Source organism: Ovis canadensis, chromosome 3, assembly GCF_042477335.2.
Source record: "Ovis canadensis isolate MfBH-ARS-UI-01 breed Bighorn chromosome 3, ARS-UI_OviCan_v2, whole genome shotgun sequence".
Lineage (NCBI taxonomy): Eukaryota > Metazoa > Chordata > Mammalia > Artiodactyla > Bovidae > Ovis > Ovis canadensis.
This window is the reverse complement of record NC_091247.1, coordinates 140,704,764-140,731,058: the sequence shown is the minus strand read 5'-3', so window position 1 is coordinate 140,731,058 and position 26,295 is coordinate 140,704,764. Positions and strand designations below refer to the sequence as shown.

Sequence of the window (26,295 nt, the reverse complement as noted above, 5' to 3'; positions counted from 1 at the left end):
CAGTCTCTGCCCTCAAAGGAGAAGCCTAAACCTGATGCTAGAGCCACCACACCCCAAATATCCATTAATGCGTGCGAGCATGTGTGCTAAGTCGCTTCAGTTGTTTCCAAATCTGTGCAACCATACACACTGTAGCCCACCAGGCTCTTCTGTCCATGGGACACTCCAGGCAAGAATACTGGAGTGGCCTGCCATGCCCTTCTCCAGGGGATCTTCCCCACCCAGGGACTGAACCAGCATCTCCTGCGTCTCCTGCATTGCAGGCGGATTCTTTACCTCTGAGCCACCGGGAAAACCCCATATCCATTAATATTTAACTGGCATATTAAATATGTAAATGACTTTTGGGACCTCGCTTCATTAAGACACTGTGCAGCCATGAAAAAGAATATCTCTTAATAACTGCCGTGGAAAGACCTCTGAGTCACAGTGCTTAGTGAAAGAAAAAAAAAGTAAGGTGAAAAACAATTTTTATGGAATAATTCCTTTAAAAAAATATGAATTTCCAAGAAAAAAATTCTGGAGTCATATAAAGCAAAGTGTCAACAGAAGTCATCTCTGGAAGTGGAGTTAGAAGGGATTTTTACTTTTTGACATCACACATAATGTTGGAATTTTAATAAACAGCTTATATCATATTTACAATCAGGATAAACTATATGAAATCAGTATTTGAAGTATGATTTTTTTTTAAGCTTCCTGAAAGTGCAGATTTCTCTAGGATGGGCCTTGTTCCCTGAATTCTGCCTCCTGGTAGCTTAAAGTCATTCCCTCGTCATCCCCAGGGCTTTGTTTGGAGCTCCTTGTCTCTGGGTAGAATTCTTTAAGCTGTCTCCTAATAGCTGAGGGCTGAAGAATTGATGCCTTTGAATTGTGGTGCTGGGAGAAGACTCTTGAGAGTCCTCTGGACATCAAGGAGATCAAACCAGTCAATCTTGAAGGAAATTGACCCTGAATATTCACTGGAAGGACTGATGCTGGAGCTGAAGCCCCGATAATTTGGCTCCCTAATGTGAAGAGCCGACTCATTGGAAAAGACTCTGATACTGGGAAAGATTGAGGGCAGAAGGAGAAGGGGGTGACAGAGGATGAAATGGTTGGATGACATCACCGACTCAATGGACATGAGTTTGAGCAAACTCTGGGAGATGGTGAAGGACAGGGAAGCCTGGCGTGCTGCTGTCCATGGGGTTGCAAAGAGTCAGACCCGACTGAGCGACTGGGCAACAGTAACAAATAGGACTCAAGTCTCAGCACAGTCCAATTCTTGGCTCCACCTGGATAACAAAAGGAATTTTTAAAATACACATCTAACTAGCCACTTTCCTGCTAAAAACTCTCCGGTGACTCCCCGTTACCTAATATTAGTGATAACAATAAAAGCACCATTTTTTACACATTTTACACACATTTCACTTTGTGCACCAACCTTCCATGTAATGTGTCCTTTACCATTCATAACTTAAGTTGGTACTCTCATCACTCTCCTTCTATAGATGCTGCTGCTGTTAAGTCGCTTCAGTCGTGTCTGACTCTTAGCGACCCCATGGACTACAGCCTACCAGGCTCCTCAGCCCATGGGATTTTCCAGGCAAGAACATTGGAGTGGGTTGCCATTTCCTTCTCCAATGCATGAAAGGAAAAGTGAAAGCGAAGTCTCTCAGTCGTGACCCCATGGACTGCAGCCTACCAGGCTCCTCCGTTCATGGGATTTTCCAGGAGAGAGTACTGAAGTGGGGTGCCATTGCCTTCTCCTTCTATAGATGAGGCTGAGGTTATTCAATGAAGCTGGGAAGCAGCATATCCATTTGAGAACCACAAGCCTCAACATCACCTAGGAACTTGTTAGAGATGTGAATCCTTCAGCCCCACTCCAGACCTACTGTATGAGACTCAAGGTGGGGCCTGGAAATCTGCATCTTAGCACGCCCTCCAGGTGGTTCTTCGGCACACTCAAGTTTGAGAACCCCTGCTCTGGCACACTGTACTTCCTGCAGTTCTGTGGAAGTAGAAGAATCTCCCATCCCACCCATCCCTTTAGATTAGTTCAACGTCGTACTCTGAAGGCTTGTCAAACTCCTCAGTCAGCAGACTGGGTTCCTAAAGCACCTTATCCTGCCCCTATCAGAGCCTTTGCCACACTGTCTTTAACTGTCTCTGATGCTGGGCTACCTAAGGCAAGGAAGGGCATCTTATTCATCTCTGTATCTTCAGCACTGGAATACAGCAGGCACTCAAAAACCACTCCTAGAATGAACACGTGAGTGAATAATCGATGCCACAGTGCAGAGCGGAAGAGGGGTGGAGGGATGAAGGGGTGAAGAAGAGGAGGGTGCAGAATGAACCTCCCAGGGCCTTTCCAGCAATTTGTTCACCCTGGAGTTGACTGAGCCCCAATTAACATTTTTTTTTTTTTGGCCTCACTCTGCAGCATGTGGGATCTTAGTTCTCCTACCAAGGGTCGAACCTGCGTCCCCTGCATTGGAAGTACAGAGTCTTAAGCACTGAACCACCAGGGAAGCCCCAAGGCCCAGTTCACTTTGACCACCCTTCCCTGGCCTTCTCAGAGTGGCACTGGCCTCTGAGGACACCTATACACGTTTGGTGTGTGGGGGTAAGGGGCGGGGTGGTGGTGGTGTTTTTCTGGGCAGAGCACGTGTGAACCAAAGGGACCTTCTACCTTCAGCCTCCCTCCACTTTGGGGAGGTGTCCTGCTTTCCCAGGAGCTTTGGAAAATAATGTTGTCTTGCCCAGCCTCTGGAGGGAGGCCGCTCATGCCTGACAACACTGCCTGCCACCCTCCCCCAACCCAGCCCTTGTACCTCACTCTTAGCAGGGGACTCAGGAGTGCTTGGCTTCCGGACAGCCACAGGAGGAGGCAGGGGGCTGCTGGCCAGGGTCGCGATCACCTGGCCCTGGGCGTTCAACAACAGCTGGGGGGTCACAGCCTGGACCTGCAGGCTTTGGGCCGGTGCTGGGGCCGCCACGCTAGCCGAGTTCACTACCCACGGAAGTGTTCCAATAACCTGGGAGGAAACACAGGGACCCCACGTGTGAGGGCAGCGTCCAGCTCCACCCCCAACCCCCACACTGGCAAGAAGGGACTTAGACAAGTCACCTAACACTTCTGGGCCTCAGGGTCCTCCAGTAAAGTGGAGGATTCACACTCTAGGGGCTGCTTCTCTGTCCTCTCTCCAGAGCCGCGAGGGAGCAGGAGTGGGCCTGCATGTGAAGCCCTGCTCTGCCACACTTTAACTAGCTTAATTTCTCCGAACCTCAGCCTTCTCTCCTGGAAAATGGGAACAAAAATCTCCACCCAACAGGCTGTACTCAGAATTAAGTGGGATAATGTATGAGAAAGTACTTAGCACAGAACCTGGCCACAAAGCGAGGGCTCCCTAAATGAAAACCCCCCACTGGAGTGAGCACCGCCAGGGTTGGGGTGCAGGCGATGCCCCCGCCTGGCCTCAGTGTTGGCAGAGAGCTGTCACACAGGCAATAATGAACAGCAGCTTCTCACCCTGGTTGAGTTTCTAAGACCCAGTCCTGCCCCTCCCCCACAGCCAGCATCTCCACAATCCCCACCCCTCCACCTGGCTTTGACCACTTGCCTGACCCTGAGCGTTGGTGAGAATCTGACTGCTGATCCCCGGCATGCTGGGAATGGCGTTGGCAATGACTGGAGCTGTGGTGAGGGAGCCCAGGATCTGGGTCTGTCCCCCGAGGGAGGCAGCACTGATCTGTGGGTGGAGGAAGAGCCTTGCTCAGAGGCAACGGGGCAAGAAAGAGCCCAAAGCAGAAGGAAGAGGGCTGAGGGTATTAGGGCAGGGGTGGGGGGTAACCGATGCTGGGCAGATGTGAGTGTGGGCTGCAAGCCCAAGTCCACCAACTGAATGGTATCCAGGGCCAGGGGCTGCAGAAGGTGAGCAGGGAAGGACGGGGCCACAGTTATGGAGGAGTACCTCTGGCGAATCTTTCAGGCCAGCCCGGGGAGAGTAGAAGGGCCAGGCTGGAGAGGCTGATGTGACTCTAGCCACATCTAACTAGAAGCTATCTACTCATGCCTAACAGCTCCACTACCAAGTCAGGAACCACACTGGATAGACACTGGCATGGGGCCGTGAGCCTCTAGCGCCACTTGAGTGACAGCTCACAAGTTTGCAATCCCCAGACATCATCCCACCCTCCAAGGCTGGTCCATGGTCCAGGTTCTGGAAAGTTGGGCCAGCCCTCTTGGCAGAGGTTGTCTGCTCTTGGCTGGGATGCATGGGCTGGCAGCTGCCTCGGAAGGAGCCCATCTCTGCCGAAGTGTTGGAAAAGAGCCGCATTCAGGGGGCTGGTCCTCCACCTCCATACTCCCCCGTGGGAAGGGTCAGGTTCACCCTTGGCCAGAGATCCAGTCCATCCCCGGTGAGCCTTGGGTGAGGGCAGCAGCTTACGATTCCTGGGCTGAATGCGAAGCCTGCAGGCTGAACGGTGATCTGTGTGGGGGTGTCCACAGACTTGGGGGTGGGGGCAGTGGCGGTGGCAGCAGTGGGCTGTGGTAGAATGGCCGGTGTGGCCTGCAGCAGTGGCTGGGGCTGGAACAGCGTCTGGGGCTGAGCCGGTGGTCGGGGCTGGGCAGGCGAGGAGGCCTGGGCCGGTGGGGCGGCTTGTACAGGCGCCGGGAGAGCGGTGTTCAGCACGGCAGCTGCTACGGAGCAAGGCAGAGACAGAGGCGCTCAAATGCCTAGCCGCAGGCCAGAGCAGCTCCAATCCCAAGGGATCTGGTATAAGAACGAGACGGGGGTCGGGGCACTGGGGTGGGGGCACAGGCTGCTGTAATTCCCTTGATCCTTGCAGGGGTGGCACATGCCAACATCTCTCATCCCCCCTCCCTAGGGCCTGGAGATGTGTAGGTTCAGAACCAGAAGTGGAATCTTCTTGCAGTCCTTCTCAGGAGGCTGGTCACAGGGTGAGGTTTGGCGTAGGGGGAGGGCAGTCCCAGACAGCTGGCTGAAGGAAGACAGGCCTGCTGGGCCAGCGTGGTGTCTTGGCCTAGAGTCCTGAGGTGGTGCAGCAGCTCTGTGGCTGGGGGCCTGGGGCACCAGATCCAGACTCCAAGGCTCTTGCCCTGGGAGGGCCGCGGGTTCAGAGTCCAACATGGCAAACACACGAGCAGGGAAGGTAGTGGAAGGTGGCGGGGGCCTGGTGCAGTCCTGGGGAGAGTTGCCGTTACCTTGGAGACCGGCTAAAGGTGGCTTGAAAATTCCCCCCGTGGGAGAAGCAGCGGTCAGTCCTGGGAGGGCAGCCACGGTTGCAGTAGGAATTGTCCACACGGCCAGCCCCTGTTGACCAGCCACTTGACCTGCAATACTGATGGGGATAAGAAGAGGTTGAGTAACTGCCCCTGCTGGAACCATAACTCCTGTCAGAACTGTGGCTAAGTTTTCCTGAGTCAAGACCTGCAAAAGCAAACAAGATTTCAAAAAAGAAAAGAAAAAATAAAAAATCAACATCAACAGCGCAAACGCTGGGTCTTTTAGACCCAGCTGAGCACACACAAAGCATCCTGAGGGAAGGTGGGAAAAGGCTGCATGAGTGCGGGGAAGAGATGAGCCCTAGCTGGAGGCCCATCCCTGAGGAGGGACCTGGACTGGACTATCCCATCTTTGGAGAAGTAGCCCACATCAGGGTCAGGGCCCAGCTCTGCCCAAGGATCAGAAAGGGTCACAGGCCTCTCCCGCCATGGTTGGCCGCCTCCCAAGCCTTCCCTGGGTCTTTGCTCACGGGACCAGTGCTTTGTGACCAGGAGCAGGGGCAGGGGCTGGTGGAACTGAGTTGTCCAGGCCCACAGAGGCCTCTGGGAAGCTATGATAGAGGACACTCCTGATGGACACCTTGGATATCTGTGTGTGCAGTGAAAGATGTCACAGGGTGCTAAGTCTGCCTGGAGGCCCCTGGAGCAGCTTCTTGCTGTGCTGAGGCTGTCCTCTGCTCTAAATGAGGAGCCATTAACTCTTCCAGGGACCCCCTAAAGGGGCTGACAAGGGTATTCACTCATTCAATCATTAGATGACTTGAAGAGTTACTGTAATCTACTAATCCTTGCTGGACATGAGGGGATTACCTGACAAATGTAGATTTACTTTCCCCAGGGGGCCTGATCTGGGCTAGGGGAAAAGTCAGGGGTCCCTAGTAGGAGATTCCCTCCCTCAAGCCACAGCCCCTTCCCTGTCCTGCCTCATGAAGGAGGCAGGCCAGACCCCCAGACCCCATGGCCAGCCCATGTTGGCTATCCCATGCCTTGCTCTTGCCCACTGCCCTCTGTCTAGCTCCCTGGGGTGGTCCTTACCTGGGGGGCAGCTTGTACAGCCAGCGGCGTCAGGGTCTGTGATGCCTGAGGCTGGCATGGAGCTTGGCTGAAGGTGGCAACAGCAGGGGCAGGGCTCGAAGGCATCCCCGGAAGCGACTTCACTTCATGCAGCATTGGGAGAGAGAGGGACAAGGAGTGAACCTGGCGGAGTGGGACAACTCTCAGTGCTGCACTGCGTTTCTGCACAACCCGAGGCCGATCTCTGGCTTCCTTGGCCCAAAGAGCGAGTTCCCCCAAAGTTACTGGTAGTGAGCATGGGAGGCTGGAAAGCCCTATGCCAGACTTGGAAGGTATACCACCCTCATCCCACATGTGGATGAAGAAAATGCAGACCCAGGCACAGCTGGGTATCAGCCTGTCATCTCCTGGCTTGGTAGGATGCTAGGACCTATCACATAACCAGCAGTAGAAATGAACGTGTGTCAGGGAGAGAAGGCGCCAGAATCAATGGGATTGATTGGCGCATCCAGCAACTGGATCAATGGTCACTCTGCCTCCAGGCTACTTTGGGGATGCAGTGCTGGCTCAGGGAAGGGGCAGGATTTCTGCAGGATGAAGCCTAGGAAGTGACATGTCATGGCCACACTCTGCATCCCGGGGCCAGATAACTTCTCTCTGGCATTCCCTGAGGTCTGAAGTCTGATGAGCAGCTTTTAGGAGGTTCTAAAGGAGCTTCCCTGGAGAAGGCAATGGCACCCCACTCCAGTACTCTTGCCTGGAAAATCCCATGGATCCAGGAGCCTGGTGGGCTGCAGTCCATGGGGGTCTCGAAGAGTCGGACATGACTGAGCGACTTCACTTTCACTTTTCACTCTCATGCATTGGAGAAGGCAATGGCACCCCACTCCAGTGTTCTTGCCTGGAGAATCCTAGGGACGGGGGAGCCTGGTGGGCTGCAGTCCATGAGGGTCGCACAGAGTCGGACACAACTGAAGCGACTTAGCAGCAGCAGCAGCAGCTGCAAAGGAGCTTCTCATGAATTGTAGCTTTTCAACTAAGTGAGAGCTTCCTCTCACTACATGGAGTTAGGTAGGTAGGGACCCCTAGCAGAAAAATTCTTCAAAGTCACATAACAATATGGAGAAGGGTTATTTAATACATAATGAGACATTACAGGGAGTCCAGGTGTTGGGTGTTAGACCAGATGAGTGACTTCTTAATGCTGGCTGGGCATAGGTTTCCAGACCCTATTCTAGGCCAACTGAGTCAGAATGTCCAGGAGTGGAGGCCGGCAACCTCACATCTCTCTCTCTTTCTTCTAAGCTCCCTTGTAATACACAGGGACAAAATGGGAACCACTGAACTAGAGAACCTTCCAAGCCTGCATTCCCAGCTCTTGTTTTAATCTGGAAAGGCACCAACCTAAGCCAGGACTATTCACAGTATACAATTTTAAAATCCAGATTGCTTCAAGGACTGAAAGAGACAAGCAACCACAAAAACCATATAAAATACCAAAGAAAACCAAACGGCAGATTTATGTCCACTGTGAAGGGGAAATATATTTCTAACTGTTGAAAAAAAAATCAGAGAAGATAAGGATAATCTGAACCTCTGAGAATTCAAAAAATATTTCACTTGACAAAGTGTCATGAAACCGGGACTTCCCTGGTGGTCCAGTGGTTAAGAGTCTGCCTTGCAATGCAGAGGATGTGGGTTCAATCCCTGGTTGGGAAACTAAGATTCCAAGTGTTGTGGAGCAACTAAGGCCAGGCACTGCAATTACTGAACCCGTGTGCCATAACTAGAGAGTCCATGCATCACAGTGAAGGACAACGAAGATCCGATGTCCTGCAACTGAGACCCAACACAACCAGATAAATAAATAAAAACAAGCAACAATACCAGCGATTGTTTATTTTTTTTTAAGTGTGATGAAACCTATAAAGGAAACTGAGGAAATGGAATTGTAACAAGCATGAGTGATGAAAGCTTACCATCTGAAGAAATAAGTCATTTCATTAGGATACATTTCCAGAGTGGGACTATGGGGCCTAGGATTCACCTACATTTAGGTTTTTTTTTTTTTTTTTTTTTTTGCTTCCTGCTAGACTGCTTTTCCACCTGGAAAATCCCATGGATGGAGGAGCCTGGTAGGCTGCAGTCCATGGGGTCGCTAAGAGCTGGACATAACTGAGCGACTTCCCTTTCACTTTTCACTTTCATGCGTTGGAGAAGGAAATGGCAACCCCCTCCAGTGTTCTTGCCTGGAGAATCCCGGGGATGGGGCAGCCTGGTGGGCTGCCGTCTATGGGGTCGCACAGAGTCAGACACGACTGAAGCAACTTAGCAGCAGCAGCAGACTGCTTTTCAGGAAGACTGAACCCATTTGCGGAACCATCAACAATGTGCCTGTTTCTCCACAGCACCACCCAGTTTAGATTTTATCACAATTTCTTTTTCTGGCTTCAGAGATATAGATGGTACCTCTTGGCTGACTACTTTTCCTCTCATTGATAGCAAGGTTTTGTGTGTTTTTCCATGTAATGATTTCCTATTGTGTAAACAATTCATTTCTCTTCAAAAGGAATTTTAGTGGACTACACCTCAAAGAAAAATAGGGTTAAAGCAGCTGTTTATGACAATGAAAAAACCAGGGAGTTTGATAATAGCCAGAGCCAAAATCAGTGAGTGAACCTGTTAGTAAAGGCTACAGAATATGAAATAATATGGTGGTAGGTGTCATACTACTTAGCCTGCCCTCAGGGGCCACATCTATAAAAATACGTATGTGTGGCCAAGTCTGGGTAATAGAGTAGCACAAATCACTAGATTCTTTTTTCATCTGGAAAAAGTTTCCTATTACTTAGTTTTAAGAGGAAACCCTTCTCAATAGTTCATATGCAGAAACGTTCTGTTAAAGCTACATTTTAAGCTGGCAACTTCTTAGGAATTACTACCAACATACCTCCCCTACCTGCTTGACCATGACTAAAATTCCTTTACAAAGAAGACTTTAATGAAAGGCTTAATTAGATAAACTTCTGGAAGAAGATGCACACTACCATGAACACTCATGCTAAGATGTAAATTACTGGTTTTAGATCCATTTCTGAGAGTAAGTTTTGGGTAAGGAATAGAATTAAGGCGCTAGAGGAAATGAGATACGGAAGATGGATAAAAGGGTAAAAAAGAAAGGGAAGCACTGTGGTGGGGGGGCTTCCCTGGTGGTTCAGTGGCAAAGAATCTACCTGTAGTGCAGGAGCCACAGGAGACCCCATGTTCAATCCATGGGTCAGGAAGATCCCCTGGAGGAGGGCATGGCAACCCACTCCAGTATGCTTGCCTGGAGAATCCCATGGACAGAGGAGCCTGGTGGGCTACAGTCCATGGGGTCACAAAGAGTTGGACATGACTAAAGCAACTTCACACACACACACACACACACACACGAACTGTGGACAAAGCTGGAAAATCTCCCAGATTTCCTGAAAAGGGGCTCCATCCCCACAATGGAAAGGAATGGAAAGGCTGGCCGAGATGGAGAATCCTTGTTTTTCCTGCCTGCTCACCAGGACACTGGCCCAGGACACTTCCTCAACAAGGAAGCAGAACACTGCCAGGCTAGGGAAAATGGGCACGTGTCTTGTCATTCCTTTACTCAAAAGGAGAAAAAATAAAATACCAGGCTCCCAAATGGATCTATATACTGATTTGCAAGTACAGCAAGGGAGGTGAGATCCCGAAGTGTTCTCACCTGTTTTCTATTCTCTTTGCTCTCTTCATGTCTCTTCCTCTTGGCCCCCCCGCCCCCGACCTCCCCCAACCAGATCACCAATCTAGGGAAGCGGTGAAGTTCAGCAGAAGGCAAGGCGAGATGAACCATGGCTTTCTGGGGGAACTGGCAAAGGAGGCCCCAGGCTTTCTGCAAAAAGAGATGTCTATTCTGCAAGGTGTTAATGAGGAAAGTCAATGAAAGGGTACCCTGTGCCCAGAAAGCAGTGCCTACAACCAGTGCCAGCTTTTAGAACAGCCTGGCTATCTCACAGCTGTACTGTAGAGTCATTGGGTGAGACACTGTGAGTCAATCAGCCACATCCATTCCCCATGCAGGAGAATCAAACTCATGCCCTAAAGTCACCTTTGGAGATAAACAGCCCAGATAAGCCCACCAGGCTAGATGCGTGTCAGTGTAGTCAGGAGTGAGAAGCTGTGATTCTACAAGGCCCTCCCTAACACACATTCTTAGCCCAGTGTGGGTAAGATGCCGTTCCATCTCCAGCTCCTGGCACCTCCCAGCTCTACCATAAAAGGTACTGATTTGCAAGGGCTGGTAGTACCCTAAAGGTTAAGTCCTCTCTGCCTTGAGCCTGAGGGTCTGGTTTAGACCTGGGAGCCCTCTCGGAGGTTAATTCAATCCCCTTGATGTGCATGTACAGTTAAAAGGCAAATTCTGAACAAAAGATACAAAGAGATCAAAAAACCCACCCGCCACTTTTGAAGAGCCGAGAGCAAAAGCAGAGGACTGTGCATGCCCCCTGCACACGCCACCTAAGGGATGGGCAAAATACCTAGGCCACCCCTTCAGCCTGACCCCTGGACACATCCCTACCTTCACCCCATGTAAGGAATAAGCTGGTCCTCCCTCAGGGAGCGAGCAAGCAAGGGAACCTGTTGCTTGTTCTCGCTTCCCTCTGCTGCAGCAGGGGCCCCAGGAAAGCCTTGTCTGAAAATAAAGAAAATGCAATCCCCTCAGCCGAGTCCCACCACTCTCCTCCCACCTCACCCTGACACGTCCCAGTTTAGGTCTGTAAATAACTGAAAATGGTCCTTCATTCCAGGGATTGAGGACTGGTCTAGGAGCTGAACAGCAGCACAGGCTGTGACCAGAGGCCTGCCCAGTGGACAGGAAGACAACACACCCCTAAAGCCACCTAGCCCCCTGGGATTCATGCTGGCTCCCCAGGGGGAACACAGGAAGGGACTCAGGTGGGAGCAGTGGCCTCGTACCAGTTGCCTCCACGGAGGAGTCTGGGTTGTCTGGGCCAGCTTCACCAGCAGCTTCACCAGCTTCAGCAGGGCCTCCACTCTGGGAGCCCTCGGTGGCCACAGCCTCCAGTGCTTTGCCCTCCTCCTCAGCAGGGATCTGAGCATCCACTCCAACCTCCAGAACTCGGATGGTCTCATGGCCTGACATCACGATGACCTGTGAACAGATGAGAGGGACACTGCTAGGGGAAGAGGCTGATACAGCCTCCGGGGAGCTAAAGCTCTAGGTGTGACTGAGGCAGAGAGGAGAGAGTATCTCAGATTGCAGACTTCCTGTCCCGAGGACTGTGTGCTCGTGAGAATTCCCGGAGCCTGGAGCTCTCTGATTCCAGGGGAGGAAGTGCTAGGAGAGAGCAGGCCCTGGTGACAGGGGGAAGGGTCTAACACAAGCTAGAAAAAGTCCCACTGAGTGAAACCACTTGAAGACATTTCTATCTGCTCCCTCTCTTGCTCTCAGTTCAGGGACTGGTAAATGGCCTCACCCACAGCCTTGCCAGGATGTCTTCTTGGCTGCTAGGATACTGGAGTGTGGTTACGATGACCCCAAACACAGGACCCACAGCTTCAGCTGGGACAAGACAGGAAGCCCTCTACATGTCCCTCTAAACATTACAGGAGTGGAAAATGAATGCTCCAGGATGCTGAGGAACTTTTGAAGTTCATGGTTCCTTAATGTCCAAAACCCTGAGGTTAGAGGCCATGATTTCCTTGCAAGCTAACTTCTTGAAGTGAGGGTCAGGAATTCTGAAGGCACGGCCTCTCGCTGGCCCTCCTGAACTGGAGCTTTGTACCCTGTCGACCTGCAGCTCCAGCGTGCCATCTGGTGTGTGCATGCTCTAACCTTGCACCTGCTCGAGGGGAGCCCCCATGCCCAGCGATGCGGGTGGCCCCTGGGCCTCCTTGGAACACTGGGTCTTCCTTCCTGCTCAGACAGCCAGCACTTAGTGCTTAACCTCCAGCACCGACATGCTTCCACTTGGGTCTTTCAAGAATCAGGGACACCCTATGCATGAAAAAGCTCTGTATCAGGCCTTCCCTGCGATTGTCCCAGGGCCAAAGCCACTCCCACAACACGCTCCTTGGGACTAAAAACTGGATCCAGCCAGAGACTCTGCTGGACAAAAGCAACTATGTGACCCATCAGGGGAGTATGAGTGAAATAACCTTCCCAAGCAGTTTCCTTTCTGACTCAAACCTGACTATGAGAAGCTTTACTCCAATTACATTTTAAGAGATGTTCATCTTTTTTTCTCCTTTTAAAAATACATTAAAAATACATAAGGGAATTCCCTGGTGGTCCAGTTGTTAGGACTTGGTACTCTCACTGCCAGGGACCTGGGTTCGATTCCTGGTTGGGAGATTAAGATCCTGCAAGCTACAGGCATGGCCAATTTAAAAAAAAAATTTATATAAGTTATAAAGATCATTGAAGTAAAAATTAGAAAATGATATATAACCAAGAAAAAGAAATAAGTTCCCGGATATCCAAATCTTTCCCCATATTAACTTATACATATTTCCACTTTTTAAAGTCACAACTAAAGTCCCCAAACCCAGCCCCTGAAAAATCCTAGCTGGCAACCACATCTGGATGGGTCAAGTGACCATGAACGTTGGTAAGAAACAGACAACAAGGGGCTTTATGGAGTTTTCCTCCTTGCCCACACCCCTCAGTCCATCCCCCTCCCCCTCCCCACCCCCACCTCTTCCTGCTCCAAAAGATACCTGCTCATTGACAGTCAGAGATGAGTCTGGCCTGGCTCCAGGATCCATGGTGACTTGTCAGGATGGGGTGGGGGCTGGCCCACACCTACACATTCTGCAGGGTGAGATGAGATGGGAAAAGCAAAGGCTGATGTGACAATGTAAGACAATTTCCATATCATCTCAGAAAGTCAGAAGTAGAATGGTAGGAAGAGAGAGAAGCTAAGGGCTCTCAGGCATGTGTAGAAGTGAAGGAAACAGGATTCTAAGGATTTTACAATTAAAATGTCTGACTTCCTGCAGCACCCTAGGACCACCTACACTCAGGCGGAGCCAGGGTAACAGGAGGAATGGGGGTGGGGGGGGCAGATGTCTGTCCCTGGGAGTTCCCCAGTCCAATGGGAAAGAGCAGACCCAGCAGAACCCAAAGTGACTTTGACCCAGACACTCAGAACCAGACACAAGTAAGGAGCCCTCTGGGTATCAGAACAATTCTCAGGGGAGGGGTCTGAGCAGACTTCCCCCAGAAGAGATGGCAAAGATAGGAATAAGTGGAAACAGTTGTCTCAGACTTTAATGCGCCTGGAACACATTAAAACTGCAGACTGCCCCCCTACCCCGATTTTCCCAGACCAAGCATCTCCAGGGAGTCTGATTCAGTAGGTGGGTCCCTCAGGGGTTTCTGTGGCAGTGGCCCAAGAACCACGCTGGCCTTTAGCATGGGAGGCAGGACAACATACCAGATGGTGGAGCGGCTGCCACAGGCAGTGAGGACTGAGAAGACCTTACGAGAACAGACGGTCTGGCTGGAGCCACTAACCACAGTCACAAGAAATAAAGGAAATAGCTAGGACAACGAGTTTTAGACACGGAAATAGAGAAGAAGCAACCAACACTTTTATTCTGAGTGCCCACTGTGCTAAGCATTCTATGGAACACTAATTCACGTACTACTCAGGCCAGCTGGGGTATGGGAATATCAGCATCACCGTGTCATAGGTGAGGACACTCAGCTCAGAGAAGGGTTCTAGACGCCTCACCTTTCTCTTCTTCCTCCTTTTCTACCTCTGGGTTTGTTTCATGGGGCTTCCTTTTGTTGTTGTCATTTGAGTAATTGAGGTACAAGTCACATGACATCAGATTAAATGTACAACTCGATGGAATTCAGTACACTTAGAGTACATTTACAGTGCTGTGCAACCATCAACACTGTTTAGCTCCAGAGCATTTTCATCCTCCAAAAGGAAATTCCATGCCCATTAGCGGTTACTCCCTTTTCTTGCCCTTGGCAACCATGAATCTGCTTTCTCTCTTTGGATTTGCCTGTTCTGAATATTTCATACAGGCTTTCCTGATGATTCAGATGGTAAAGAATCTGCCTACAATGCAGAGACCTGGGTTCAATTCCTGGGTTGGGAAGGTTCCCTGGAGAAGGGAATGGCTGCCCACTCCAGCATTCTTCCCTGGAGAATTCTATGGACAGAGGAGCCTAGTGGGCTACAGTCCATAGTCATAATGACTTGGACACATCTGAGAGGCTAACACTAATATTTCATATATTAATAAATGGAATCATTTGATATGGGGTCTTCTTGTGTCTGGCTTCCTTTACTTTGCAGACTATTTTCAAGGTTTATCTGTAGCATGTATTGGCGCTTCATTTTTTTACACAGCTGGATAAAATTTCATCATATAGACTCTTTCACTCTCCAGGGAAAGCAGAGGCGCAGGTAAACCAAGACTTTGTTTCCAAGATGGAAAGTCCATCAGACTCAGCTGTGACTTCACCGAGCACTCTGCAGGTCTATGCCAATCCACCACCTCCCCATACGAACAGTTCAAGAACACAACCTATTAGCCCAACACTTAAAGGGCAATTAAGGAAAACAAGATCTTCATTTAATTCTCATAAATAAATGGAGTGGTGAAGCATCTCAAAGTCGAGAATGAAAAAAACTAGCAGATCTTTTCAGAGAAGACCGGATCCTTAGCAAAAGAAAAACTGTTTGGAATTTCAAGAAAAATTTAAACACACAGTGAGTTAGAAGAAAGTTTATATTTGAAAAATACTTTAACGAATATTGATGCAGGACTTCCCTGGTGATCCAGTGATTAAGACTCTGCACTTCCAGTCTGGGGTGGCAGGGGGAGACAGGTGCAGGTTGGATCCCTGGTCAAGGAACTAAGATCCCACATGCCACATGGCGCGACCAAACACAAACAAAAGTGTTGCATATGAATCTAAATCACTGGATACTGGGTTATGCATGGTCCTCCAAAACGATTTTGTGAATGAGAACATTTCCAAACAAGGATTAAATGAAGAAAAAGCCAAATCCGCCAAATGGGTGAAGGAGATTCCAGAGAACTTCAGAGGGTAAAACTAGTCAAAATGTATCACTCAAAGAACGACCTGTCCCAGTTACAACTGTTAATAAGGAAGCAAAGACACTGTAGCTAGATGTCGCTCTGTGAGGGGCAATCAACTAAGTCCCCAAAGGACAAGAAACTGAACCTCACCCAGTTGATAGATCACTGTGGGTAAGATGATAAATTGCTCCAGTGTAACAGAAATGAAGATGAATTCATAAGAGTTTCATTCATAATTCTTTCTCCAGAGAATCTCTGAGAATGCCAACATAATAAAAAAGATACTTGCACATTTTAAAGAGAAGGTATAAGCCACTAGAGCTTAGAGAAAGGTATCCTGATGAACACCAATTTATGAAGCTTGTTATTATCCAAATATAAACCAAGTTCTAAAATAAGGTTTCAGTATTTTGGAGAAATCTGCCAAAGAAAACATTTAAATAAATATGTGAAAATTTTAAATAGCGATTAAAAAATAATTTGGACAATTTTGGAAGTCAGTTTTAATACAGTGTTCTGTTTATTGTGGTAAAAAAAAAAAAAGTTGTACTGTCAATGTTAAAAAACAGTCCAACCTTATAAATGTCTAAACTTAAATGGGTCTAAAAATGCTGGCCTCTCTTATTTTATGACTCTTGTTTCCATCCACTTATCACATATTTCCATCTGGATAGTCTAGCACATAATTAAACTCATATGTCAAAAAAAAAATCCCATGGTATGGATATGCCATATTTTGTTTATTCAGTCATCCGATGATGGATATTTTGGTTGTTTCTACCTTTCTGCTACTGCGAATGGTGCATCTATGAATCTTTGTATACGAGTTTTTGTTGGAACACCTGTTTTCAATTTGGGGGTATATACCTAGGAGTGCAACTGCTGGCTGACCCCAGGGGTTTTAGGGGTTTCACTCCAGTGACTCTAGTAAATAGCACATCTGGATGGCCTGCCTCCTTTGAGCCCATGATATCATCATGCAGTGTCCACAGCCTGAAAGCAATGAAGAGACGATCACCTGTCAGTTTTGAGAGAAGGGGCTCCTGTGACTACCCCAGAAGTAGAACCCCGGTGCAATCATAGATCAGAGCAGAGCTGCTTTGGTTAAAGCTGGGACAGGAGCCAGTGCCCAGCCACAGCATGCCCCTTTGCCTTCTTTCTTCAGTGAGTTGAGTTTGAAAAATACCTGAATCAAACCTGGCAAGGCTAACAGATGGCTCACTTGTCCCTGGCTTTCCTGTGCTAGCATCTAAAAACACAGGCAGCCTCGGAGGGAAGATAAACAGCAGGTCCTGAGGCATTTGTCTCCAACCCCAAAATCCAGAGGTCCAGGACCATCCAGGACTCTCAGTGGCAGAAAAACTGAGTTGGAGGACCTGGTTCTATTATTATTCTCTTTTGGGAACTGGTTTGGGCTTAAGGTAATCTTCCAAGACACCCAGGGGGAGCAATGAAGTATAAAACAAATCAGAACCCCCTAGAATAGCCTGAGATCCTGTAAGAAGAATCCTGAAATGCTTTGTCCTTTGTTTATTCAACAAATACTTCAGTGGCCACTATGTGCTGGGCATTGGGATACAGTGGGGAAAAAGCATGTTCCCCAGCTTTGTTAAGGAGTCAACAGTCTAATATGGGCATTGAGGAAATAAAAAGATAACAACAATATAGTATGTTTAAGTGTCATCGTGGATGAATAGAGGGTGGCAGAAGATACACCGAAGGTATACCTAATGCACTTTTAAATATGATCCTTTGCCCCTTGTTCCAGGGTGGCAAGTGTTTCAGACATAAAATTTGATAGTACATGAAGCATCTTGTGACATGTAGAGGAAAATGGGATTTGTTGTATGAGATTCAGACTTTTAATGCAGACTCATCTCTGTGATTTTAATCACTTTATATATACTTAATGTGGTTGAGGTTTCCAAGAGGTAAAGTACCTCTCACTATAGTCATTTTGAGGGGTGGAGAGTATTCTGCATGGATTAAAGGAGTGAATGGAATGAGTTTAACTGGTATTTAATTGAAAGTCACATTTGTTATGGGAAATTACCTTTCAAATTTTTGACATAATCCTCTCACGAGATTGTTTGTTGACATCAGCATCTCCAACTCTACATCACTTCTATATTTAAATTGTGCACCAACTTACCTCCTGCAGGGCTGCCATCTAAAAAGGTCACAAGGACAGGAAGCAGGAAGCAGAAGATTAGTACAGACAGAAAGTTGGAGTTGAGCCAGATCGTCCAGACAAGAATGGTTTCCTGAGGTGGTCTCACCCAGCCTGTCAGCCACCAGTTGAGACCTCACCTGGCAACTTCAGACTCATATAATCCAACTACCTACTGATTGCTTACAAAATCTTATACTTAACATATTCGAAATCAAACTCCTGATTTGCACCCCAAACCAGCTCCACCTGCCTGCAGCCTTCCCCATCTCAGCAAACGGCAGCTTCATCCTTCCACAGATGCTCAGATTGAAAACCTTGCCTTTGCTCTTATATTTCTATCTATATTGATTTCTTCAAATCCTGTTGGCTCTCCCTTCTAGTGCACCCAGAATCCCTCCACTTCTTATGACTTCCATCATGGTCCATGTAGTTGTACCTGATGTAAAGGAACACAAGATAACATCCCCTCTTGCATGCAAGCATCATCTGCTCTGTTCTTAAACCATCAGTCTTCAGGTGGGTTGCTACAGCTTTCAAGTTTTCATTTGCTTGATGGATTTTCTGTATGTTCTCCCACCCTTCTCCATTTCTGGCCCCAGGACATAGATTTCCCTTCCCATCTGCTGAAAAGTAATCATTATTAATGATTAATAAAAACTGTTAATCATTATTAATAGTTTGTTGGTCCTGGGATAAATGATAACGGAACAGAAGATTAAAAAAAAAGTATGTGTGTATATAACTGAGTCACTTTGCTGTATAGCAGAAATTAATACAACATTATCAATAAACTATACTTCAATTTAAAAATAAATTTAAAAAATAGTTTATTGGGACCCAGCCCCTTTATGCATAGTACTACACTGAGCACTCTTTGGAGACAGACTTTAGGGTTCACAATGTCAGCTTTGACATTCCCTAGCTGTGGGACTTCGGGCAAATTATTTAACCTCTCTGCCTCAGTTTCCTCATCTGTAAAAATGAGAGTAATACCACCTACTTCATAGGGCTTATTATGAAGACTGAATAAATTGATGCCCATAAAAAGTTTAGACCAACGACTGGCACAGAGTAAGTGCTCAGAAGATGGTAGCTGTTATAAAAATTTACATATTCTCCAGGCAAGAACACTGGAATGGGTGGCCATTCCCTTCTCCAGGGGATCTTCCTGATATGGAAATTGAATCTGGGTCTACTACACTGCAGGCAGATTCTTTACCATCTCAGCCACCAAGGAAGCCCTTACAAATACTATCTCATTTAAATTTAGTACAGCAGTTAGGAGCCTAGGTTTGGTAACTGAGGTCTTTATGCCTCAGTTACCATATTTGAAAAGGGAATAACTAGGCATTGTAGCAAATTGTGTAAGGGTTCAATAAATATGAACTGTTAACTATTATTCAATTTTGACACCAGCCCCATCAGGCTACAGAGTAAACACATAGTAAAGCTTGACCACCTGTGTGACAAGTGGGCAGATTACTTCCGTTTTTTTCAGGGATAAATAATAAGAGAGCTTATCTTAGAATTACTGTATAAAGCACAAATAACAATTAGCTATTACAATCCCCATTTTTATTGAAGAGTAAGTTGATGATCAAAGAGAGATAATGGAATAGGCTTAGGAGAAAACCCTAGGTCATGAAATAGCTGTGCCATCTTGGGCAAATGACTGAATCTCTTTGAAGTTTAAGTTCCTTATCTTTAAAATGCTGATTACATGGGCAAGCTTCATGGGGTTGTTATAATGGTGATAGGAGATTAGGGCTTCCCTGGTGGCTCAGACAGTGAAGAGTCAGCCAGCAATGTGGGAGACCCAGGTTCAATCCCTGGATCAGGAAGATCCCCTAGAGAAGGGCATGGCAACCCACTCCAGTATTCTTGCCTGGAGAATTCTTTGGACAGAGGAGCCTGGTGGACTGCAGTCCATGGGTTAGCAAAGAGTAGGACACGATTCAGAGACTAACACTTTCACTTTTTCATGAGATCATGCAAGTAAAATGCTTAACATTGTATTCTTACAACGATCCCCATCTTTATCTATAGGGAAATGGAGGTGGAGAGAGGTCAGGTGATTTGCCCAAGGGCACAGTCCCTGACCTTCAAACTTCAAGGTCACATCACCTGCCCCAGATTTCTTTTCTGACACCACACTAAGCCTTCATTCAGGAAATGGCAGGAAGGCTGGTGGGGGCTGCTCTGGCCCCCAAGGATCAGGACACACTGGAAAGCGGAAGCTCTCAATTCTGCTCCAGGTTGTTTCAGTGGTTAAGACTCTGAGCTTCCAACACAGGGAGTGTGGGTTCAATCCCTGTTCAGGGAACTAAGATCCCACATGCCTGGTGGTGTGGCCAAGAAATAAAAACAGGCTTCCCTGGTGGCTTAGATGGTAAAGAATCTGATTGCAATGCAGGATTTGATTCCTGGGTCAGGAAGGTCCCCTGGAGAAGGGAATGGCTACCCACTCCAGTATTCTTGCCTGCAGAACTCCATGGACAGAGAAGCCTGGAGGGCTGCAGTCCACGGGGTTACAAAGAGTCAGACATGACTGAGCAACTAACACTTTCACTTTGGGGCTTCCCTGGTGGCTCAGATGGTAAAGAATCTGCCTGCAATGTAGGAGACCCAGATTTGATTCCTGGGTTGGGAAGATCCCCTGGAGAAGGGAATGGCAACCCACTCCATTATTCTTGCTTGCCAACTCCTATGGACAGAGGAGCCTCGTGGGCTACAGTGCATGGGGGTCACAAAGAGTTGGACATGACTGAGCGACTAACATTAATCAATTTACTTCCTCCAACCCCAATTCATGGACAGAGATAAATGATTTGCCAAGCTATTGGTAGACTAGCTAGACACACACATGGGCCAGAAGGAGAAGGGCAAAAGACAGGATAGTAGTGAACAAACTTATTTCTTTCCAACCAACCATTTGTAAATTTTAGACAAACATAGTCAAACAGTAAAGACTTGTTTTATAAAGACACATTTAGAGTTGGTTTCTCCTCCTGCACCAACCCCCCATCCCCTTGTGCTCAAACTTGATTTATCCCAGGCAGGGTGAATAGAGGGGATAAATGTGAAAAATAACAAGAAGTATGTTCCCCTACTAGACTTTAAGGACCAAGAAAGCATATCCACTTACCATCATATCCCAGAGCCTCATAAAATTCCTGGTACACAACAGAGGTTAATGAATACGAGCTGAAAACATAAATTATGATATCAGATCATACTCTTTAGTCTGCTCATATTTCCTACCTTTTCCTCAAAATACACAGCCTATTTCAAATTTCATGCCCTCATTTTCAATATTAGAGCTACTTAAAAATGATTTCAAAGAAGCAGTATTAGGTTCTTAAGAAACCCAGTCACACTCACCCCTTCCTAATGTGCCAGTTCAGCTCCTCATTCCCAAGTCTTCCTTCATTTGGCCAGTTTCTCCCGAGTCTCATTCTCTCTGTGGCCTCACTGACCCTCATTTTGACACAGAAAGAGCTTGGGGTTTAAAGGCAGAAGACTCAGATTGAGTATCACTTCTGTTTAAGGTAACACCTCCCAGCCTGTTTCCTTATCTGTGAAATGGGGCTAAATTCCAGTGCCCACCTCATGGGCTATTGTTAAATCATTAACATTTATGTAAAGCTTTTGGAACAGGGCCTGGCACACAGCAAACGCTATGTAATTGCTTTGAGTTGAAGTAAAGCACTGTTCTTAATTGTAAAGTGTTATAAAAAATGTGTAAGATTACTACTATGACTTTACAGTGAGCAAATCTTGGGGAGAGGGGATATGATCTTGTCCCATGTTCCTTCATAATGCAAAGACTCCTTAGAAAAGCAAATTTCTTCTGAGTCATCTCTTAATTGCTAGGTAGTACTTCCAAGAAGAGAATAACCCATCTCCTTCTCTCTCTCTCTCTCACACACACACACACACAATCACTCTATGATCTTGTTTTTTTCATGTTTATGATCTGCCTGTCCCCATCCCCATCCCACCCATCAAACTGAAATTAAAACTCCAAGACAGGGCAAATTCTGTCTGTATTGTTCAGAGTTGGCACAGAGTGGATATTTTTGTCACCCTAATGAACAAATAAATGAAGGTCTACAGCAGATATGCAAAGAAATACCAGATCACAGAAATAACACCCTGAGAAACTAGACTTCAATCAAAACAAAATACATGGAATTATTCCTCAGAAGGCCCTGCTGGTCAACTTGGCTGCCTTGGATTATCAAGAAAAGGGAGGTGGGAAATAACAACTGAAGACCAGCCTTTTACTTTGGGATCAAGGAATTTCAAAGAGCAGATCACAGATCTCCGCAAAGAGCTTCTTTCCACTAGCCCAGGTAGGCTTCACAACCGCGTTTTATTTTCCCCCACAGCCGGCTGCGGAGGCTTTCGAAGATTTGGGGCTTCCAATGACAAATGAGTAGGGGACCGCAACGCGGGAAAGTGGAGGTTGCAAGGCGCCCTGCGGCTCCTTGGCCTTGCCAGGTGAGGATGCCCAGGGAGCACACAGCGGGTCCATTATGATTGTTTATTAATAATAATATCGTTATTAAATATTTATGAAGTGCTTGTGCTCGGCTAGACGGTGACCCTCCCACCACTCTCCCACCCTTCCAGCAGCACCAGGCCCCTAACCCCGAGTCCCACCAGTCCTCCGGGTGTATGGTGGTTGGAGAGAATTGTGACAGGTGCCTCTGGCCGCCTCATTTGACCTTGACTGCTGGGAACCCAGGCGTCCGGGTTCTCCAGTGGGGCGACAATCCTTTCGCGGTCGCCACGGGGGCTGGGTAAAGAACGTCCCCGTGGTCCGTGCCCAACCTGGGCTCCCGGAGCAGAAATGGGGAGGGGCCAGGTCCAAGCTCCCCTCGGGGTCCACCTGGCGGCCGCCCCCTCCTCCCCTCGGTCCCCGTGGGCCGGCAGGAAGGCTAGGGCGCGGCCCCCGGGGTCTCCGGCCTCCGGCGAGCGGCCACACGCCATTCAGCTCCCGGAGCTCCTCGCCGCCCCGGCCCAACATCCCGGCGCCCCGGCCCCGCGGCATTTTTTTTCTCTTTATCATAAATATATAAATTATGCTAATTACGGGCATTGCATATTAACCAAACCCGAAACCTCCCCTGCCCGGCCCCCTCCCCCTCTGTGCAAACCCCTCCCCGCCCCGGACCCCGCTACTTACCGGAGCCCGAGCCCGAGCTGCCTTCGCCCCGGGTGCCCGGCGGCCACCGATTAGAGATTCATCTCACAGCTCGGGCCAGGGGGCCGGGGGCTGGGGCCCGGGGGCCGGGGCAGCCGCCACCCGCAGACAAAGAAGCCAGTGCGGCTTGGCTGGGCTCGGCTCGGCCCGGGAGCCGGTCGGGACCCGCCGCCGCCCCCGGGCCCCCAGCCCGGGCTGGCCAGAGCCGAAAGGGACTCGGCGGGCTGCGCTGGGCGGAGGGGGGAAGGCTGGCAAGCGAGAAGGGGAAGCAGGGTGGGTGGGGGGGCGGTCAGGTATATATATATATATTTTTCTTCCTTCCCCCCCTTCCACGGCCCCCCCTTTTCCCTCCCCCCCCCCTCGTTTTTTTTCCCTCCTTCTGCTACTTGGATTTTTTTAGCTGCTGCGTCACGAGCATAATTTATGCAAAGAGCTTTGCCGCATGCTGCACCGCGCGCGCCAGCCGCCGGGGGCGGCGGGCTGGGCGGGCCGGCAGGGAAGGGAGGGGATCTGGGGAACCCAGAACGAGCGATGGTGGGGGCATCCCAGCCCCTTGCCATCCCCGCTCCCAGAGGCCCCACAGGCTAGCTCCCCGGACTGGAGTGGAAAGTCGATGTGGCGGGTCACGCAGCCCCGCTCCGAGGAGCATCCTGAGGTCGTTTCATTTTGGAAGGTGCGAGAGTGGGGAGCACAGAAGTCCACACTGGGGACCCTATGCCACATTCCCGTCAGCCTAGGGTGGGGGCGGTAACTCCCAGCGGCCGCCCTGTCCTCTCTAGCTTGGTCAGTTGCCCTGCTCAACACTGAAAGTCAAGTTCGTGTCCATTCCCAAGTCCCAGGCCTGGCCCCCACTGTGAGAAAAGGGAGGGAACTCAGCCAGACCAAAACCACCGCCCAACCAACCTCCGAAGCAACTGCGGCCGAGCTCCATCTCACCCGGGGGGAGCGGGGTGGGGAGGTGGGAGGCGTCGGGGGCCTGGACCCGAAAGCCCCCATATAGCAGCTGTCTAGAGACTAGCTTGCCTGCTTTCTTGACCAAGTAGATGAGGAAATGTGAAAAATAGACAAAGTTCTGTGGCATAGAGCAAAAAAAAAAAAAAAAACCCACAAAAAACCCAACGTTCTGCTTTGGTGGTGGTGATGTCGGGAAGGGTTTGGTTTAAGAGGCTCCTGAAGGTGGGGAAAGGGGAAGGGATAGAAAGAGGCACAGTTTGAGGCTGAGGGAAAACGGAGGAGACGTCGTTGGCAAATAAAAGAGGAAGGAGTTGGAAGAACAAAGGGGAAGAGAAAGAATGAGGGAAGAAGAATTGGGGAGGAGGGAGGCTCTGTAAATGCAGCAACTGTGGGTCCCAGCTTTGAGACCTAGAGACAGCCTGACGTCACCCTGGGCTGCTTGCCCTCTGGCCCACCATCTACTGCCTGCTCCCCCCGATCCCGACCCCCAGATTTGGTGGCTTATATTTTGATGAGGTAAGCATAGACGAGTTAGAGGTAATGTGAGGAGAATGGAAGTGGGGCCCTCAGCCCACCGGAGACTGTTCACCCCTCCATGGAAGGACACTGAAAGGCAGGGGAAAGGAGCAGAGGGGAGCAGCACCAGGTGGTAGACCATCTCTACACACTTTGCCAGAACCTTACCTGCACTTGGCAGATCTATGAGTAACCCATGGATTCCAAGTTAGGATATTTAGGGTTTAGCCCCTACCCTTCCACTCAAAGTTCAGGCAGGTGATTTAACTTCATTACTTACTTTTCTATTATCATTACTTCACGGGGTCAAGAAGTTTAACTGTGTGAGCTTGTATGTGAAAGAACCTTGAAAAATTCTAACTGATATACAATTGTAGTTTTAACTGGCCTTGTAAAACTGATACATGACAGTATTACAGTTCTTGGAGGTTCTGTTTGATCTTTTGTCCCTATGGTCCCTCCTCTTAGGCTGTAAATTTCTTGAGAGCGCAGATGGTGAGAACTCATTTTTGTCTTTCCCACTGCTGTTTATGTGAAGAGGCTCAGTATTGCTATTGAATGTAGTCAGATGAAGACAAAAACTATGTGACATGTTTTGGTGCCACACACAGATAAATCAAATGCATGATATCAGGGACAGTATGAAGAAAGAAACGGATGTGATCAAAGGGATTCAGGGAGACATACATGAGAATGGTAATTGTGGTTTTCTTTGGAAAAAGGAAGCCTTAAACTTATATTGTATACTCTTCTGCCTAAATTTTTGATGCTGAACATATATTACTTTTTTGTTGGTCTAAATTTTTTATTTATCGGTTGTAACATGCACACAGTAAAGTACACAAACCTTAAATGAACATATTGATGAATTATTTATACATAAAATATTTATTTTTATCTACACAGTACATTATTTACACACATTATTTACATATAAAATAGATTATGTTATTTACATATAATATTTTTAATAGCAATTGGGGCTTCCCTGGTAGCTCAAATGGTAATGAATCTGCCTGCAATGAGGGAACCCTGGGCATAATTATAATAATTACATTTTACTATATATCACACATATGTATTTTATAAACATATATAAAATCAACACCCACAATATGATGTAGAGCATTTCCAACAACTGAGAAGACTCCTCTGTGTTCCTTGATAGGTAAACTTCCAATTATCACTATAGATTAATTTTACTGGTTCTTGAACTCCATCTAAATGGAGTCAGACAGTATGTGTATTCTTTTGTGTCTGGTTTCTGTTACTCAACACATGTTTTTGAGAGTCACCCATGTTGTTGTGTTTAACAGTATTACTTGTTCTTTTATACTGCTGTTTACATTCCATTGTATAAGTATACCACAATTTATCCATTCTACTATTGATGGGCATTTGAGTAATTTCTCTTTTTGTCTTTTATGCATAAAAGCTGCTCTAAACATGCTTGTATAAGTTTCTTTATGAATACAGGCACTTATTTTTCCTAGGTGAATATTGAGAAGTGGAATTGCTAAGTTTGGGGTATATGTTCAACTTTTTATTGGGTTGGCCAATAAAAACCTTTGGGTTTGGGTTTTCCATAACATCTTACAGAAACTCGAATGAACTTTTTGGCTAACCCCATAGATACTGCTCCCCTGGTGGCTCAGACATTAAAGAGTCTGCCAGCAATGCGGGAGACCTGGGTTTGATCCCTGGGCTGGGAAGATCCCCTGGAGAAGGAAATGACTATCCATTCCAGTATTCTTGTCTTGAGAAATTCCATGGACAGAGGAGTCTGGCAGGCTACAGTACATGGGGTCACAAAGAATAGATATAACTGAGCCACTAACACTTTCAACACAGATACAGCTAAATACTTTCCCAAAATGTCTGAACCAATTTATATCCTTACTAGTAATGTATGAGAGTTCTAGTTGTTTCATCCTCACTGATGCTTGAAATAGTCTTTTTTTTGAAATATTGCAATATATGATTTTTGGAATAAGTATACATTTTATAGTCAGAGAAAAAGCCAAC

At 47.9% G+C, this 26,295-nt stretch overlaps 1 protein-coding gene and 1 pseudogene across 11 annotated transcripts in view; one reads left to right on the top strand and one right to left on the bottom strand.

Moving 5' to 3' along the window:
• The window catches only part of POU6F1 (POU class 6 homeobox 1), a 29,160-nt gene extending 6,000 nt beyond the window's left edge, over nucleotides 1-23,160 (bottom strand). For 3 of the 11 annotated variants that reach the window (XM_069584364.1, XM_069584374.1, XM_069584375.1), the window contains exons 1-8: nucleotides 22,783-23,160; nucleotides 13,070-13,163; nucleotides 11,306-11,501; nucleotides 6,335-6,456; nucleotides 5,219-5,444; nucleotides 4,440-4,693; nucleotides 3,612-3,740; nucleotides 2,823-3,026 (exon numbers count right to left, since the gene is read on the bottom strand). In XM_069584364.1, the coding sequence (XP_069440465.1) occupies nucleotides 2,823-3,026; nucleotides 3,612-3,740; nucleotides 4,440-4,693; nucleotides 5,219-5,444; nucleotides 6,335-6,456; nucleotides 11,306-11,501; nucleotides 13,070-13,117 (1,179 nt within the window). In that variant the 5' untranslated portion in view covers nucleotides 13,118-13,163; nucleotides 22,783-23,160. Of the gene's footprint in view, nucleotides 1-2,822; nucleotides 3,027-3,611; nucleotides 3,741-4,439; nucleotides 4,694-5,218; nucleotides 5,445-6,334; nucleotides 6,497-10,907; nucleotides 10,974-11,305; nucleotides 11,502-13,069; nucleotides 13,164-16,285; nucleotides 16,412-20,736; nucleotides 20,796-20,972; nucleotides 21,038-22,782 lie in introns of those variants that run through there. The other 8 variants (XM_069584370.1, XM_069584365.1, XM_069584369.1 and 5 more) reach the window with 8 other exon arrangements.
• On the top strand, nucleotides 14,773-15,677 carry LOC138436316 (swi5-dependent recombination DNA repair protein 1 homolog pseudogene; annotated as a pseudogene).
• Nucleotides 23,161-26,295: the final 3,135 nt, after the last annotated feature.